The sequence below is a fragment of the Giraffa tippelskirchi genome, chromosome 5 (assembly GCF_054371585.1).
Source record: "Giraffa tippelskirchi isolate mGirTip1 chromosome 5, T2T-mGirTip1v1.2.pri, whole genome shotgun sequence".
In the NCBI taxonomy this organism is placed as follows: domain Eukaryota; kingdom Metazoa; phylum Chordata; class Mammalia; order Artiodactyla; family Giraffidae; genus Giraffa; species Giraffa tippelskirchi.
In genome coordinates this window covers 15,773,402-15,790,638 of record NC_137279.1, presented here as the reverse complement: position 1 = coordinate 15,790,638, position 17,237 = coordinate 15,773,402, and the positions used below count along the sequence as shown (strand labels likewise).

The 17,237-nt window shown below is 50.1% G+C and overlaps 1 protein-coding gene across 8 annotated transcripts in view; it reads right to left on the bottom strand.

The window, feature by feature from the left end:
* NCF2 (neutrophil cytosolic factor 2) overlaps window positions 1-17,237 on the bottom strand; it is a 45,754-nt gene that overhangs the window by 2,610 nt on the left and 25,907 nt on the right. For 2 of the 8 annotated variants that reach the window (XM_081492495.1, XM_081492490.1), the window contains exons 4-14: window positions 13,546-13,680; window positions 12,628-12,735; window positions 12,287-12,346; window positions 10,577-10,620; window positions 8,637-8,778; window positions 8,346-8,414; window positions 7,101-7,176; window positions 4,816-4,841; window positions 4,227-4,381; window positions 4,028-4,139; window positions 147-324 (exon numbers count right to left, since the gene is read on the bottom strand). In XM_081492495.1, coding sequence (XP_081348621.1) covers window positions 147-324; window positions 4,028-4,139; window positions 4,227-4,381; window positions 4,816-4,841; window positions 7,101-7,176; window positions 8,346-8,414; window positions 8,637-8,778; window positions 10,577-10,620; window positions 12,287-12,346; window positions 12,628-12,735; window positions 13,546-13,680 — 1,105 coding nt within the window. The remainder of the gene's footprint in view (window positions 1-146; window positions 325-4,027; window positions 4,140-4,226; window positions 4,382-4,815; window positions 4,842-7,100; window positions 7,177-8,345; window positions 8,415-8,636; window positions 8,779-10,576; window positions 10,621-12,286; window positions 12,347-12,627; window positions 12,736-13,545; window positions 13,681-17,237) is intronic. The other 6 variants (XM_081492496.1, XM_081492491.1, XM_081492492.1 and 3 more) reach the window with 5 other exon arrangements.

Sequence of the window (17,237 nt, the reverse complement as noted above, 5' to 3'; positions counted from 1 at the left end):
GTTTTGCTCCCTCCCACTGAGAACTGGGAAGGAAATTGAAACCATTGGCTAAAGTTTGTAGCTGATGGATGTTTTCTTCTCTCTGTCCTTGTATTTATTGCTGCTAACATGTACATTAGTTTCTGTACTCTGGGAGTAGCACTTACCCTTTGATATCACCAGGATTACATCCCCTTCCAGGAACTCCAGGTCTTCTGGCTGGGTAGCCTGGTAACTGAAGAGAGCCACCACTTGGCTCCCTTCCTTAAGCTCAGCTTCTATTGTCTGGTTATTAGCATCAGATTTTTTGCTTTCTTCAGGTTCGTCTGGAAAGCCCTGGTCACCCTGAAATAGTATAGGGCCTATTAGTTTTCCTAACTTCCTGCCGTGAGCATTGAGCATTACTGAAGGAATCAATCAGCAAAATGTCAATGTAGCACCTGGGATGTAAACTCAAAGCTAAGTTTGTGATCAGTGCCTAGCATAGACCTGGTGTGTACTTTATGAACACTGAATGGTTGTGTAAGTGAAACCAAAAGGTCTACAGGACCGTAGATCATCTTAAAATCCTACTGAAACCTTATGTTAATTCCGAAAAAGGTAGAATAATTGTTAATTTTTCTCAGATGGAGAAACAGGTTGAATCACAAGTAAGTGACAGTACCCAAAGTCAAACCTAACTCCCAAATCCAACACCCTTTCCCCAGCACCCATAACACTGGGCACCTTGTTACAGAAAGGCAAATTTTTCTGTACCATCCCAAATCTATTAATCAGGAACTCCCTGTGGGAGTTAACAATCATTAGCAAAAACAACAAAAAATAATTTAAAACAGCAAAATCAACCTTTGCAGTGAAGTAATTCTGAAGCTGAAGCTCCAATACTTGGGCCACCTGATAGGAAGAGCTGACTCATTGGGAAAAACCCTGATGCTGGGAAAGATTGAAGGCAACAGGAGAAGGGGGCAGCAGAGGATGAGATGGTTAGATAGCATCACCAATTCGATCGCCATGAATCTGAACAAACTCCAGGAGATGGGGAAGGACAGGGAAGCCTGGCATGCTGCAGTCCATGGGGTCGCAGAGTTGAACACGGCTGAACAACAAATTCACATTTAGAGCTGAACTAATAGGAATCCTTTCGAGACAGAACTGAAGGGATTAGTCCAAAAACAGATTACTGGAAAACCTTTCACACTTCAAGGGACACCTTGTATGGACACTGACTCACCCCTAGGGTCCTGGGCCTTTCAGCCAGTGGCACCAGGAAGTCTTAGCTCCAGTGGCTCCACTTCCTGAAACAATTTTCTGAACTCGAACCACTAAGTTTACTTTGTAGGGTTTACTACAGGGCCTTCCTCCAGACCTATCCTCTTTAGTTCTTCCCCTCCCATTTTTTCCCCCCCAATCTAACATTTGAGTGCAAAGGAGACCCTTCCCTAACTGAGCAGTAACCCCTACCCAGCTGTAGGGATGAGGGTTTGGAGGAAGGACTCGCTGGGCCCACGTCCTACATGTCTGGAATAGCTTTCCTGCTGTGGTCATTTCTGTGCTCTCAAAAGTCCATTTGTGGCTGAAAACTAGTAGCTGACCAAGGATTCCCTTAGGAACTATTCAATTTTATACCCCCTAGGCAGATAAAACTGCAGATGCCACGGTTGACAAAGGCTAAAGCAGGAAACAGGTGAGAAGAGGAAAAACTGAAGTGTCAATGGGACCCCACTTGACAGCTTTGGGCAGTGGGGACTGCAGACTCATGGTCTCTGTGTCAGGATTCCCCAGCCTCCCGATTGTGGGTCGGGAGCTGATTACTCGGAGGAAGCCCACCGGCCAGCCTAGCTGATTTCCCTGCCTTGCTCATATACCCCTTAAATTACCAATCCAGAGCAAGACCTCACTACCTTCTCCCCTGCTCACAACATCAACCTAGCACGGTAGTGTCCAGGGCTACCCCCATCTGGCCCTGTGCTCCTTCCAACGCTGTCCCCCACTGTCCCTGTCCAGTGACACAGCCCCCTTTCCCACCGTGCTTGGGATCTTCCCTCTCGTTCTTTCCATCTCTATAATACTTCCATCCCAACCTCCTCCACCTTGCTAATTACTACGCACCATTTTCAGGCTAAGCTTCAAGACAATTTCAGCATCATTTTCTCTAGGAAGACAGGTCCCATTTCCCTCCAGCATTTTTGGGTGAGATACCCTCCCGATGTTAATGTAAATGCTTACATAACAGAGTAAAGCAGTGTGCGTCTCCGTCAGTTTACTTCACACACGCTTTGTAGTCATCTGCTTGCTCTCCCCCTCATGATAAAGGGCCTGTGTCTTACTAGTTTTTATATCTCCAGTACCTATCTAGAGAGCAGTAAGTGCCCAGCAAATGTTTGTTGAAGAATTAATGTCACTGGACAAACACTGGAAACAACCCAAATGTACACTAACAGCTGAATGCATAAGCCAGTTGTAGTATCCATACAATGGAATACCATTTAGCATTCAAAAGAAATGGACTATTAAAACACAAAAGAATATATATACTGTACAATCCACTTATTTGAAGACATAAAAGACAAATTTGTTGACAGAAAGCAGATGGATGATTTTCAAGGACCATTGTTGGGATAGAAAATTAACATCTACAGCAAAAAGAAATGGCAACATTTCTTTGGGAAACTAAGGGACAAACCCCAAGAGTACTAACGTGTAGCTGCTACTTCTAGCCTCGAACTTTGCTCCTGACTCCCTTCATTCTTACTGGAAAGTCAGTTAACTCTTCTAGACCCCAGGGCCTATAGATAACCAGCCCTTTTACTGTCAATGCATCGATGTGTTCAAGAGCAGCAGTCTCCAACCTTTTGGCACCAGGAACCACTTTCATGGAAGACAGTTTTAACACAGACCTGGAGTTGCAGGGGTGGGGATGGTTTCGGGATGATCATCGCAGGGAGCGCACAACCTAGTTCCTTCACATGCACAGTTTACAGTAGGGTTTGAGCTCCTATGAGAATCTAATTCCACTGCTCATCTGACAGGAAGTAGAGCCCAGGTGGTAAAGAATCCGCCTGCAATGCAGGAGAGCCTGGTTCAATTCCTGGGTCAGGACAATCCACTGGAGAAGGGATAGGCTACCCACTCTAATCTTCTTGGGCTTCCCCTGGTGGCTCAGCTGGTAAAGAATCTGCCCGCAATGCGGGAGACCTGGGTTCAATCCCTGAGTTGAGAAGATCCCCTGGAGAAGATCCCACTCCAGTATTCTGGCCTGGAGAATTCCATGGACTATAGAGTCCATGGGGTCACAAAGAGTTGGACATGACTGAGCGACTTTCACTGTCACTTTCAGAGCTCAGGTAGTAATGCCAGTGATGGGGAACACCTATAAACATAGATGAAGCTTCACCTGCTAAGGGGCTGCTCACCTCCTGCTGTGCAGCCTGATCCTAACAGGATATGGGAGCCCTGTTCAAACGTACCGGCAGGCTCTGAGTAATGGTCAGGTGGACCTCGCCTTGCCTTGTTACCTAAATTATAAAACAGGATAACAATACGTACCTCACAGAGTTATGGGGGTTGTAAGAATTAATACACAGAGTGCACTTAGCACAGCGTCTGGCACACAGAAAGTTCTCAGTAGGTGTTTGCTGTTAGTAGAAGGTTGCTGTCCAAGTCATCTTCATGAAATAAACGCTCGCTATTTTCTTTTTTCACTCCCAAATGTCCTTGCCCGTGGAAACTTAAGGTGAAGAAAGTCTGTGAGCTCAGCCTCAAGCTGTGATTTCATTCTAACCTTGCTTGATCAAGCCTAAACCTTAGGTGTAGCCTCAGATGGAAGGGACCTGAAGCTTTCTGTGGGCTCCTGGGCCTGCTCTACTCTTGTGGGTAAACCTCTCCTGGCTGCACCCCGGGTGAGGATGCCAGAGCTGTGGCTTGTTACCTGCCATGTTCCCAACACTACACCTAGGGCTAGGCACCCAGCAGGCACTGGGTGAATGCTCAACTGTTGTGGACAAAGTGGCCTGTTAGAAATCCAGCCTTACATGCCCTGGGCACTCACCACGGTGTTCTCACACCACAGCGTCAGGCAGTAGTTTTTCACTTGGGCCCAGGCATCCTTCATGTTGAATTCTGAAAGGGCCACCAGCTCATTGCTGTCCCGAGGATGGTAGCTGGGTAGAGACAATGTGGGAGAAGCAAGTCAGAGGCCAGCAGCGGGCTCCCGGCTCTACCCCCAGGTCTCCCTGTGTGCAGCTCACCTCAGCTTAGTGTGTGCCGGCAGGAGATTCAGCTTCTGAGCCACCATGTCCCGGACCTGGTTGTAGGGGAGCCTGAACTGAGTCTCCATGACCACCGTGTACTTGTAATGCACCTTGAGTGTGTAGGATGCGGGGACACTGAGCTTGACTTCCTGCTGGGAGAGCAAGCCAAGGGAATCTGTGAGTGCCTCAGGCTTCCTCCCAGCAACATGCTGGATCCCGGGGAGTAAGTACCCCATGGGGAAAGGCCCAGAAGTGCCTGGTTTCACACTAACATGAGAGGGCCTTCAGAGCCCTGTCCTCCAGCTCAACTCACGCTTAGATAAAAATTCCTATGGGTGATGCCTGGCCCACCAGCCATGGGCCAGCAGGCAGAGTGTGCATGGAAGAGGGAGAGATTTTCAAAAGGGGCGGGGGGGCGGGGGCGGGTGTCCCTGGTCCCTGTATGTATGGTAATAACTGGTCTACCCCTTCCTTTGGGGCTCTTTCTACAATCCAAGGAGACCGCCCATAGAAATGGTTAGGTGGGCAACCTAAGCTCTTCCTTTCTCTACCACTTGAAATATTGCAAGGGGAAAAAAAAAGTTACCTTGGGCTCTTCTTTTCCTTTCTGACCTAAATGGAGAAGGTGAGAGTAAAACAAAGAAGATGATGAATGAACACTCTTGGCTAGCCCCTGCCATACACAAGACGAAACCGCTTAGAACCAGGCGCCCAACTTCATACGCTTTAACCTGTGGGGTGACTATTGACCTTAATAAACTGTGGGGGAAATCATTGGGTAGATGTGAAGGGCAAAGACATGAACACACAAATGAACCCGGTCTCTGCTTCTAGGGAGCATATAGATAATTATCAAAGGACCATCACATTCTCACCAGCCCACGGGGTTAGGGAGAAATCCCCAAGGACAGTTAATGGTAGTACCGCTGGAACAGTGGTATCGTGCAAGATTCCCAAAGGTCAGTTAAAGCAGTGGGCTCCTTCAAAACAGAATCGGGGAGTGTGAGATGAGCCAGGGGCCACGAGAATAAATAACCACTTATTTTTAATTTCTCCTTTATCTTTTGCATGTTTTCTGATATATAAAACATATTTATATAGCAGTACATATATAATTTATGGGGTTTCCCCAGTGGTTCAGATGGTAAAGCATCTACCTGCAACGCAGGAGACCTGGGTTCAATCCCATGGTTGGGATCTGTTGGGAAGACCTCATCTTCCCAACCTAAGAAGGGAACGGCTACCCACTCCAATATTCTTGCCTAGAGAATCCCATGAACAGAGGAGCCTGGTGGGCTACAGTCCATGGGTTTGCAAAGAGACATGACTGAGTGACTACATATAATTTATAGAAGAAAATATGTATAATGATATTCACCATGGAAACAGCAGTGCATGCTCAAAAAAAGACCACTGATCTCAAACCCAGCTGATTAGAATCTCTTGGGATTGTTTTTTCTAGAAAAACAGGTTTCTAAGCCTACTGCTGCCATTGCTAAGTCGCTTCAGTCGTGTCCGACTCTGTGCGACCCCACAGACGGCAGCCCACCAGGCTCCACCATCCCTGGGATTCTCCAGGCAAGAACACTGGAGTGGGTTGCCATTTCCTTCTCCAATGCATGAAAGTGAAAAGTGAAAGTGAGGTCGCTCAGTCGTGTCCGAATCTTTTCGACTCCATGGACTGCAGCCTACCAGGCTCCTCCGTCCATGGAATTTTCCAAGCAAGAGTACTGGAGTGGGTTGCCATTGCCTTCCCCATTCTAAGCCCGATTCCAGTCCTAAAAAAATCAGAATCAAAGGCCTTTGATTCTACGTTCTTAAAATCTTCCTAGGTTAATATGTGATCCTTGATGGGCCCCTAGGCAGAAAATATAAATTAAAGAAAGCTGTCAAGGATGTTGGGGGATAATAGGAGACATTTGAATATGAAATATATAATCTATCCTATATAATAATATATATTAACATTATCCTAGATATAACAATTATATTGTGCTTATGCAGAAGGGCATCCTTGTTCTTAGGAGACAGGTGCTGAAGTGTAGGGTGAAGTATCATGAGTCTGTAACTTAGTTTCAAGTGGTTCAGCAACTAGAAAAAAAAATTATATTAACAAGAGGAGCAGCCCAAGTACATGGTGCAAAATGTTAACAGTTACTGAATTTAAGTGAAAGATATTCTTGTGTTCATAATGTACCATACTTTCAACCTTTCTGAGGTTTGATATTTTCAAAGTAAAAATAAGGGGGCATCCCAAGTGATTCTGATGATCAGGTGGGCATGACAGTCATTGATCTAGGGTCTGGACAAACCACCTATTCAATGCATCTCCACCAAGCACTTACTCAGGATCTGCTTAACCTGCATTAGTGACCAGAAGTCCATGACTTCCCAGGGCAGCCATCTCCACATATCAGGAGAGTATCCCTTTCATGTCTGCCCCTTGGTTCTTTGTCATCCTCCAGGGTTCTGCAGTTTCTTTTCTAGATAGAGCTCCTCAGTTATTTGAAAAGAACCACTCCACCCTGCTCTGAGATCAACAGGTGCAATTACTTGAACCTTTCCTCCTGGGATAAGGTCCCACTATTTAATGACTAATTGAGTTGGGATGCTCACCCGCCAGAGAGCAGCTGCCTTCACCCAAGCCCCACGCACGTTCTGGAGCAGGCAGGCAGGGTTTCTGTTTTCCTGTGTTTGGGGTGGGTGGGTGAGTGACACAGGAAAGGGGGGAGGGGGCTCTGGGGCCCCGTGATCATAAGCTGGGAGTACAAGAAACCAGATTCCGTCAGACTGGGAGAGCAACCCTCCGTGGGAAGGCAGCCTGGAGCACTCCTGCACCCAACCCTGGGATGGTCCTCCAGAGACACTAACCTGGGGACAACCGGGGTCTTCCAGGAGCGCTGGAACTCGGGGGAGCTGGGATATCTGACTCCGGGGAGGTTCCTTCCTGGAGGGGACAGGAGGGCAAGTGAGACCCTTCATGCAGACACAGTTCTCAGGCAGGGGTAGGAGTCAGGGGACCCTGCAGACCGCCACGGAAGGGAGCCAGATGCAAACGGCTTCCTAAATGTTGGAGTGGTGATGACATTCAGTGGAGACTAAGGGCTGGGAATGATTGAAAGTGGGAGGAGAAGGGGACGACAGAGGATGAGATGGTTGGATGGCATCACCGACTCAATGGACGTGAGTTTGAGTAAACTCCGGGAGTTCATGACGGACAGGGAAGCCAGTCCATGGGGTTGCAAAGAGTCAGACACGACTGAGCAACTGGACTGAACTGAAGGAAAGTGTTCATTCAATGGGAGGCAGAGTGGGCCTGGTGAAAACAATCACAGTAGAAATAATCATGAGAAAATAAGAATCCTAACCCCCCAGCTACAAGGCCCTTGCTGCCCAATCACCCCAGTTGCCACACTGGAAACCCACTGGAGGCGGGGTAGGACCCTTGTTTTAGCTCACCCTCTCTACACCTTGCCCCTTCAAAGGAAACATGCCACTTCTCATCTGCATGGCATTTAGAACTTTTCCAGTCATCTGGACATCGTGACTCTGACCAGGGAGGGCCAACCCCACAGAGGACAACTGGTTGCACAGTCTAGAGAGAGACAGGATCCATTGCCATCAGGCATCCACACAGATCCAACAAAGACCACTCCCCAGGCCTGCCAGAAGGGCAGGTCATCGAGACAGGGTGGTGGGGGTGGCAGCAGCATCGGAAGCAGTCTGGCAAGGTCTGCTCTGACTCAGTGCTCTAAAGCAGCTTTCCTGTGATGAATGGATTTCACCAGCCGGCACGTTGACTACTCTTCCTGGTGAAGAAGACATCCTGGAAAGACCTAAGTTGTCACATGCTGTAGCTGTGGTCAAGTCACCCCTGACCAGGAGGAATCACAGAGCTGGGGGCCCAAGAGGACCTGCTGATGCCTCCACTTGGCACATCTAGGTTTTTCCTTTCATCCCTAGGTTCAGCTCTGGGCGGCTGGTACCAACGCAAGGTGGGCTCAGGACTAGTGAGTCCTCGGTGCCTCTTCCCCTCTGCTCTTCTCCCCTCCATGGTCTTCCGGTGGCAGGGTTCAGGGGTGGGACGGGAACGGTTCAGCCATTGGCACTACATACCTGGGGCTGCTGCTGAGGATGGATCCGCAGCTCAACTGGTTCGAGGTAGTTGCAGGGAACAAGCCCCTTCTGCAGCGCAGCATCGTGGACACAGAAAAGGGGAAACAAAGATGCACTCGTCAGTAGCCACAGTGCAAGACACCCAGAGATATGGGGAGGGGTGGGGGGAGAGGTGAAAGAGAGGGCAGCTGGCCTGCATATAAGGTAGCAGATGCTGCTCCTCAAAAAGCTCTGCCATGTGCTGCCAGGATCCTGTGCCCATAAGCCCACCCACCCCCATCCTCTGAATACCTGCCCGTTGAACATGACCGTAGCCCAGTTATCATTGCCCTTCTTCAAGACAAAGACGATGTTCCCTGGCATGACCTGCAGCTCCTCTGGTGTCTCAGGCACAAACCCAAACAACACACGGTGGGCTTCCCCTTCCAGGGCCCTGCGGGATGGGGGTGGGGAGAAGAGGAGGGGGAGACACAAGATACGAGATCCCACCCACGATCTAGCCTGGACCACATCTGCTCCCATGATGCTGTGGGTCAGCAGCTATGGACCCGGAGCCGGGAGCCTCACTCCCACCTCTAACTGCCGAGGTGACCCTGAGTAGGGAGTTGCCCATCTGAGGGCCCGAGAGGGCTCTGCATGTGAACGTGCTCCGTAACCATACATGCAGCGGGACAAGAGTAAAAAAAAAAAAAAAAAAAAACATAACGCAACACTCGACAACGCCTTGCAACCCCTGCTATCTTCCCTTCTGAGGAGGAAGGATCCCAGCTGTGCTTGGCCAGTGGCCAAGTCTGGGTGGGGCCCAATCAGATGCCAGGGTGCAAGGTAGAAGGTAGGTGAGAACCCGCTGGGTGAGGAGACGAGTGGGGGAGGGAGGAGGAGAAATCCCCTAGAACAGCAGTCCCCAACCTTTTTGGTACCAGGGGCGGGTTTCATGGAAGACAGTTTACCCATGGCCCAGGGCAGGGGATGGTTTAGAGATGATTCAAACGCATTACGTTTCTTGTGCAGTGTTTCTACTTTGTGGCAATTTCAGGATATTCTACCTTGACTTTAGGGTAAGGGTTCCAGCTCCTATGGGAACCTAATGCCACCAGACAGGAGGCAGAGCTCAGGTGGTAGTTTGAGTGATGGGGAGCAGCTGTAAATACAGATGACGCTTCACTCGCTCCCTGCCACTCACCTCCTACAGTGCAGCCCCATTCCTTAGCAGGCCACAGACTGGTACCAGTCCATGGCCCAGGGGCTGGGGTCGATCCACGGGGGAGGGACAGACAGTAGGAGAGATGGGCTGGGAGGCACTGGGGGACGTGAGGCCGCCTTGCTCTGCATTATGTAATGTCATTTCCCCTTTACCGGTTCCTCAAGGCCTGCTCTGCTCTGGGGCGTCCCATTTGAGCCACTTCAGAATGTGTGACTGAGGCCGGCTGGCCTCTCCAGGCTGGTTCCCTCTCTGCTACCTGCCCTTCGGCCCCTCCTTCTGTCTCCAGACCCTGCACTCATCTCGGCAGGGAGACGGCAGGGAGAGACGGCCTCCCCTAGCACGTGGGGAGCTTAGGGGCGAGTTCACAGGCCCCTTCCTTTTTCTAGTTGCTTTGGCACTATCTCACTCCCTTGTTCCAACCCTCCCTAGTGGGTGGGGGAAGCTGGGCTTGCTTCTTCACTTAGAGGTAGCTCTGAAGAAAGCTGTAGGTTTTGTCATCCTTGGCTTCTCCTCTTACAGAAAAATGACTTCTTTTTCTCGAGTCCTTCCTCTTCCTTCTTCAGAAAACATGTGCCAACAGGGAGTGAAAAACGCACCCACAGAGGAAAGGACACGCTGTTCCGGCCTCCCACTCTGCTCTCCCAGCTCCAGGGAGCCTGGTCTCTCAGGGGTTGCAGCCTTGGGGGGCCCTCCGCCCTGAGGTCTGTGTGCAGCCCTCAGAGGGTGATGTTCCACAGACACTGCGGTCCTTCAGCGACAACCCCTCGCTCTCTGGGTGCATGCTGGCATGGGGACACAGGGCCACCCCACAGCTGTAGCCAGGTCACCGTGGTCAGCCTCACCGTGTTTGAACTCCATCCCCACCGTCATTCCGCTCTAGCCTTGAAAGCAGGAGGAGCCTGAGGTGCTAGGCTAAATTCCTCAAGATTTGGACCCTGACCCCAGCTTCACCTTCTTCACCCCTTTGTTGCCCTCAGTTCAGGCTTGGAGTTTGGGTATTCTGCATTTTGGTCTAAATCTAACTTACCTGAAGATCTCTGGGGTTTTCGGCCTGGGTGGAGGCTCAGCTGCCTATCGGACATTCAGGAGAAATAAAGGAGGCCAGGACCACAAGGGAAGGAGGGGAGAGAGAACAGACAGTTAATGGTAATTTAAGCCTCCTTCCAGACCAGAACTTCAAAGACTGCATTTCTGGCTCAATTAGAACACTCTCAAGGGAGAAGGCAATCATGTACCCTGACTAAACACTGGAAAAGAACACCTCCCACCAGCTCCCTGGGCCCAGATTTCACCAGCACAGCAATTCATCTTGAGCCAGACCTGGTTTCTGGAATTATAGCTGTCACAGAGCAACATGGCATCATGAGGGTGCTTTTGTCCTTGAACTCTGTCCTCCTCCTAGGACAGTTTCTCAAAGCGCTGCTCTATAATTAGCATCTGCTGTATCACATGACATCTGTGGGTAGTTAAAAACCAACTCAAGGGACTTCCCTGACATTCTAGTGGCTAAGACTCTGTGCTTCTAATGCAGGGGGCAAGGGTTTGATCCCTGGTCAGGAAACTAGATCCCACATGCCATGTGGCCAAAAAAAAAAAACAAAACCCTCTATGCCTGTGATGATAGTTACACAACTCTGTAAATATACCCCAAATCATTCAGTTGTGCAAATGAAGTAAGTGAATTGTATGGTATGTAAATTATAAGTCAATAAAAAATTTTAAAAATAAATAAAAATCAACTCAAGGTCCACGGGTCAGGTAAGAATCTTCTTTTGAAGTATATGTTCTCTGTTCTGCCCTGAGTACCATGGAGCCCAGTTATCCAGGCTTTTTCCCCTCTGGGAGTCCCCTGGGTGCCCCAAAGCCCAAGGGAGATCTGCAAGGCTTTCTTCAACTCTCTGGTGAAGAGAGAGGTCAAAGAATCTCGCCTCTCTTGCTCTCCTCCTCTGTTCCTCTTAGCCTCCGGTGCCCCAGTCTTCGTAGCCTTCTGGGCCAGCCGTCAACTCTCTGATCCTGGGAGGCTGTCAGCGCGGCCCTCAGAGTGACCAGGTACAGGTACCCTGGACCGTGGGACCACCACACTCAGAAACCCCTCCCTGTGCTCGTGTAGACCGACGCCTCTGCCCGTAATGGTTCTGCTGCCACAAAGCTGGAACTGTCCTCAGCCGGCACTACCCGCTTCCCTTCACAAGGAAGCGCCGCCTTCCCAGTCCAGACCCACTGGCATCTAGTCTATCTGGAACCCGTCTCTGAGCCCAGCTTGGGAGGGAAGAAGTTTCGCCCTGGGGACCCCTCGCCCATGTTCCCGAGGGAATCGCTGCCTGCGGCCGATGGGTGCAGCCGGAAGAGCTCCCCCTGCGTCCTGTGTCTGAGAAGAGACAAGGAGCAAAAGCCTTCCGTGGCTGTTGTTTCGGTTTTCTGAGAGAACGGTCAAGGCTTTCGGAGAGACGAGGCATGCTGAGCTCTCTTGCAACTTTAGAGAAGCGAAGGCTGGCATTTGAGGGGGAAATGGAGGGCTGGTTCCTGAGGACTTGAGATGACACCCAAGGATATGATCTTGTTCCCCTTCCAGCTGTGGGATCCCTGACCAAGCATGGCCAGGCAGATACCCTCTGTAGACCGAGAGCTCAGCTTAAGGAGCCCTGAAAATGAGGCAGCTCATCACAGGCACTCTGCCCAAGGTGGCTCTTTCCCAGAGAGCCCTGGAGACCTGTGGAGAAGGGCAGGACCACCTCACCTGTGGCTGCAGAGGGGCAAACCCTGAGAAGCTGTCCTGGTCCACCACAGACGCCACGACCTGAGATTGAGACAGGGAGGTGTGAGGGCTACATCAGCTCGGTGCGCCCGTCCTTGGTTCTCCCCAAGATCCCTTCCTTCCTCATACCCTGGATCTGTTCTCACAAGGACTTGCTTCCAGAAGTGGACGGTGGCTAAGGATGGGCTTGCCAACCCTCAGGTGAGAAGCTGCCTCCCCAGGGCAGAACCAGAGGCAGGCGCCCTTTCCTCCAGAGTCCCCTCGCCCTCACTCCGCAGGGCTCATGCAGGAGGGGACTCGGGACACCGAGTGGCCTCACTCACCGTGGCCTTGCCTAAGTAATCCTTCTTGACCAGCTGAGCCACTTGTTTCTCGTTCGGCCGAAAGAGCCTGCCCACAGGGATCACTACCGGCTCATACAGCTTCTGTTTCTAAAACACAGAGAACAGAGTCTTTTCCTACCTGTAAAATGGGGGTGATGACCCTGGTCCCTCACTGAACAGATGCACGGATCCATTGAGAGGACCTCGCAAGAGAGCTTTTCTCCACATGCAGGGCTGGACTTGTTAGTGTGTCAGGGAGGACCGTTTGGTTTCACTGTCACCTTACACCAAGACTTCTGTGGGTGCTATTTGCCCAGCACCCTCTTTTCCTAGAGGGGCTGCCCTCTCCCACTCTGTGTGGCTCAAGTGGGGCTGTCACTCCTGACATGGGCGACCCAGGACCTGAGCAAGGCCCACAACAGTGCTTTCTTGGGGCTGCTGTCCACAGCGATGGACAGATATGTACAGACTGACTTAAGCCCCCTTGTTCCTGGTGTTTAAAAATATGATTTAGAACAAGCTTCATCCCTACATGTACTCAAACTCAACTTCCCATCATTTGTTCCGATATGCAATGCATTTTTCTTGAGAGCTGTCATGTGTCTGACCTGGAGCCAGGCTGCGAGAACCCAGGGGTGAGCAAGCGGGCACAGCCTCTGCCCTTGGGTGCTGCCCCCAGCTCCCACCAGGGCCCCCTTGGAGGGGCGTGAGGAGGGCTCCGCTGTCTCTTCCTCTAGGCCTCAGCTTCTTAGACTCCCACATTCAAGATCCAACACGGAAACAGACCCCAAGATCAGTGTTAGCCAGAGCGCAGAGGAGGTAAAAGCACCACATTTTTGCTTCCCAGTCGGCATGTGCACAGAAACAAATCCGAACCCAAGCAGACCCTCTCGCCACCTGCTTCGCCAGCACACTCACCCAAACGCTTTCCATGGCTCTGTCAATTTTGGAATGTCTTGGCTCAGACTTCATGCTCACAGCCAACGCTAAATGTTCTTCAGCCTTTTTCCATTCCTCCCTCTTGGCGTACATGAAAGCAATGTTATATAACACCTAGAAAAGCACAGGCCACAACATAAAGCTTGAGGCTGCTCTGGATCTAGGGACCAGGCAGGGAAGAGCTTGCACTTTTTGCTCCTGGAATGTTGCCTGGTGACCTTTCTCCCTTCCCCAGCTTTCCTAGAGATATCTACAATACAGTACAATCAATATTGCTCCTGAGTTATCTCTAACACAAGGATGGTGTGAAGAAAACATCACGTAACATCCAACATCGTGTGGATTCCTTCAACAACCAAGCAGCTCAGGAGTGGGCTAGAGGTGTTGTGTGGTTTTGGTGTGGACAGCAGTGATGTGTTCAAGGCCCCTTGAAGAGCTGGGAATAAAATACATGCTTGTGGCCTTCCAGACCAGCTCCTGCCACTGGGCCTGGGCTCAAAGACTGGACAGATGTGGGGTGGAGAGACAGAAGGTTCTAGATGTACCGTCCTGCATTCACAGAACCCATTCTAGAACCTAGGAGTAACAAGATGTAATGTAGTCATATGGGCAGGAGGAAACTCTATGGGCAAGAGTTCACTGAAGCTGGAAAGAGACCCAATATAGACCCAGGGCAACACTTTACCTGGAGTGGAAGGAAATCAAGATGGCAACTAACAGGCAGGGTTTACTTTACCTTTTTAAGAATTTTTTTTTTTCACGTGGACTGTTTTTAAAGCCTCTATTGAATTTGTTACAACTTGCTTCTGTTTTAGGTTTTTGGGGTTTTTTGGCCCCGAGACATGTGAGCTCTCAGCTCCCCCAACCAGGGATCAAACCAATGCCCCCTGCATTGGGCAAAGTCTCAACCACTGGACCACCAGGGAAATCCCTAATTTACTTTTTAATGACAATGTAGCAAGTTCTTAGGGCTCCTTACATCATGTATGGAGGAAGACTAAAAGGCCAGGAACTGCTGCAGGATTCTCACAGGTCAAAGTGATAGGAGTCACAGCCTGATGCCCTGGGGTGGGGTGTGGGTGGTTCTCCAGGGCTTCAGAGAGGAGGTACAGCTGGTCACCTGAGGCCTGGTTGGAGAAGGGGATTGTTGGCCTTCTAAGCTGTAAAGCATGGAGGCAGTGCAGTGGAGGGATCCCAGGGCTGTTCTCTACTATGTGGCCTCAATTTCATTATAAAATGATGATAATGTTTCCTGCCTCCAGATTTTTGTAAGAAATGAATTCCTGTAAAGCACTGAGTTTACATGATGGGTGCTTTAGAGCTCTTCATTACTATCATCACTGTTATCTGCGGAACTATCTTGGGACTTGCTGGGAGGCTGAGCACAGAGGTCTTGCCTGCCTTCTCGGAGAGGGTGACAATGCCCATGTGGTTTGGGGGAAGACCACAGGACTGAGTTTGCTGACTGATACCATTTGGGGAGTCTTTGTAGTCAGAAAGGTAAACCTATGAAGAACTCGGGGCTCCTGGAAATCAGTGCTGTCTGTCCTCTTTATCATCATCATTGATATGATTTACTGACCATCACTGTGGGCCAGCACCTTATCTGCACTATCTCTAAGCCACACAACAACCATACAAGGTAGGGGCCTCACTTCTGTGCTTCCAGAATCCTTCGCTAGCACTTTTCTCCTCCTAACCCGATCACCTCACATTACACGTGACCATGAGCATTTGGCTGCTGACACCTTGTGGCCCCCTGAACCTTTAATGCCTGACCCTAGCTGGCATTATGTGCATGCCCAGTCGTGTCCAACTCTTTGTGGTCCCATGGACTATAGCCCGCCAGGTGCCTCTGTCCATGGGATTCTCCAGACAAGAATACTGGAGTGGGTTGCCATGCCCTCCTCCAGGGGATCTTCCCAACCCAGGATCTAACGTGCATTTCCTCCATTGACAAGTGGATTGTTTACCATGGAGCCACGTGGGAAGCCCCAGCAGACATGATAAACATATGCAAAAATGAATGAAAATGTTAGCAAATGTGTATAGGGTAAGTACTCAGCCTTTCTTTACAGATGAGGAGGAGCCTAAAGCTCAGAAATGACACTGAATTCACCAAGGTTTATAAGACTAGAAGTGTTGGGCTGGGATCTGATCCCTCTCTCTCTGATCCCAAAGTCCTTGCTTTAGTGCAACCAGCTTCCAAGACAGGACCAGTGATTCTCACCTCCTGGTACACCCCAACCTGGGTAGTCCCTCCCACATCCAAGGGAGCTGACATGTCTAGCGAAAAGAATATTATGGAAACTAGGGGTTTCCATAATGTGACATTTGAGGTTAAGTTATAAAAGACATCAACACTCCGTATCAGTTCCTCTTGGATCATTATTTCCTCTGAGGGAAGCCAGCTACCATTTCATGACAGGACTCAGGCAGCCTTAAGGAGAGGTTCAAGTGGTGAAGAACTGAGGCTTCCTGCCAAGAAGTAACCCTAACTCGCCTAAGTCACCTTGAAAGTAGATCCTTCGGCCCTGGTCAGGCTTTTAGATGATGGCAGCCCAACCAACATCTCTACTGCAACCTCCTTAGAGCCTCTGAGCCAGGACCACCCAGCCAAACTTGGGTGCCTGATGCCAGAAACCATGAGAGGATTGTTTTAAGTGAAAGTCACTCAGTCGTGTCTGACTCTTTGCGACCCCGTGGACTATACAGTCCATGGAATTCTCCAGGTCAGAATACTGGAGTGGATAGCCATCCCCTTCTCCAGGGGACCTTTCCAAGCCAGGGATCGAACCCAGGTCTCCTGCACTGCAGGTGGATTCTTTACCAGCTGAGCCACCAGGGAAGCCCAGATTGTTTTAAGCCACTCTGTTTTAGAGCAATTTGGTATTCAGCAGTGGAAAACTGGAGAAGGAAATAGCAACCCGCTCCAGTATTCTTGCCTGGAGAATCCCTGGCGGACTACAGTCTACGGGGTCACAGAGAGTCAGACACGACTGAGCGAGTAACACACAGTGTAAAACTATTACACTTCTCAGACTGGCACACCAGTCTGCCACCTACATTGTGGTTGGCCCTGGGCCTCATCCAGAATAGAAGAGGACTGTTTATTAAGGCAAGTATGAATGTGACATTGGACCATAAGGAAGGCTGAGCACCGAAGAATTAATGCCTTCAAACTGTGGTGCTGGAAAGGTTTCTGAAGTGTCCCTTGGACAGCAATGAGATCAAACCAGTCAATCCTAAAGGAAATCAACCCTGAAGATTCATTGGAAGAATTGATGTGGAAGCTGAAACTCTAATACTTTGACCACCTGATGTGAAAAGCTGACTCATTGAAAAAGACCCTGATGCTGAGAAAGATTAAGGGCAGGAGATGAAGGGGGTGACAGAGGATGAGATGGTTGGATAGCATCACCAACTCAATGGACATGATGAGTTTGAGCAACTCTGGGAGCTAGTGAAGGACAGGGAAGCCCGGCGTGCTGCAGTCCATGGGATCGTAAAGAGTCAGACATGACTGAGCAACTGAGCAACAACATGGATGGTGGCAGGGCTGGCTTTCCCATAGCATTAGTTGGCTGGTGCTGAACGATGGGGACAGGGATCAAGCCCAGAGTGGAGATCTAGACTCCCTTCCTGGGCTATTTCTGAGGCTCACTGAGCTG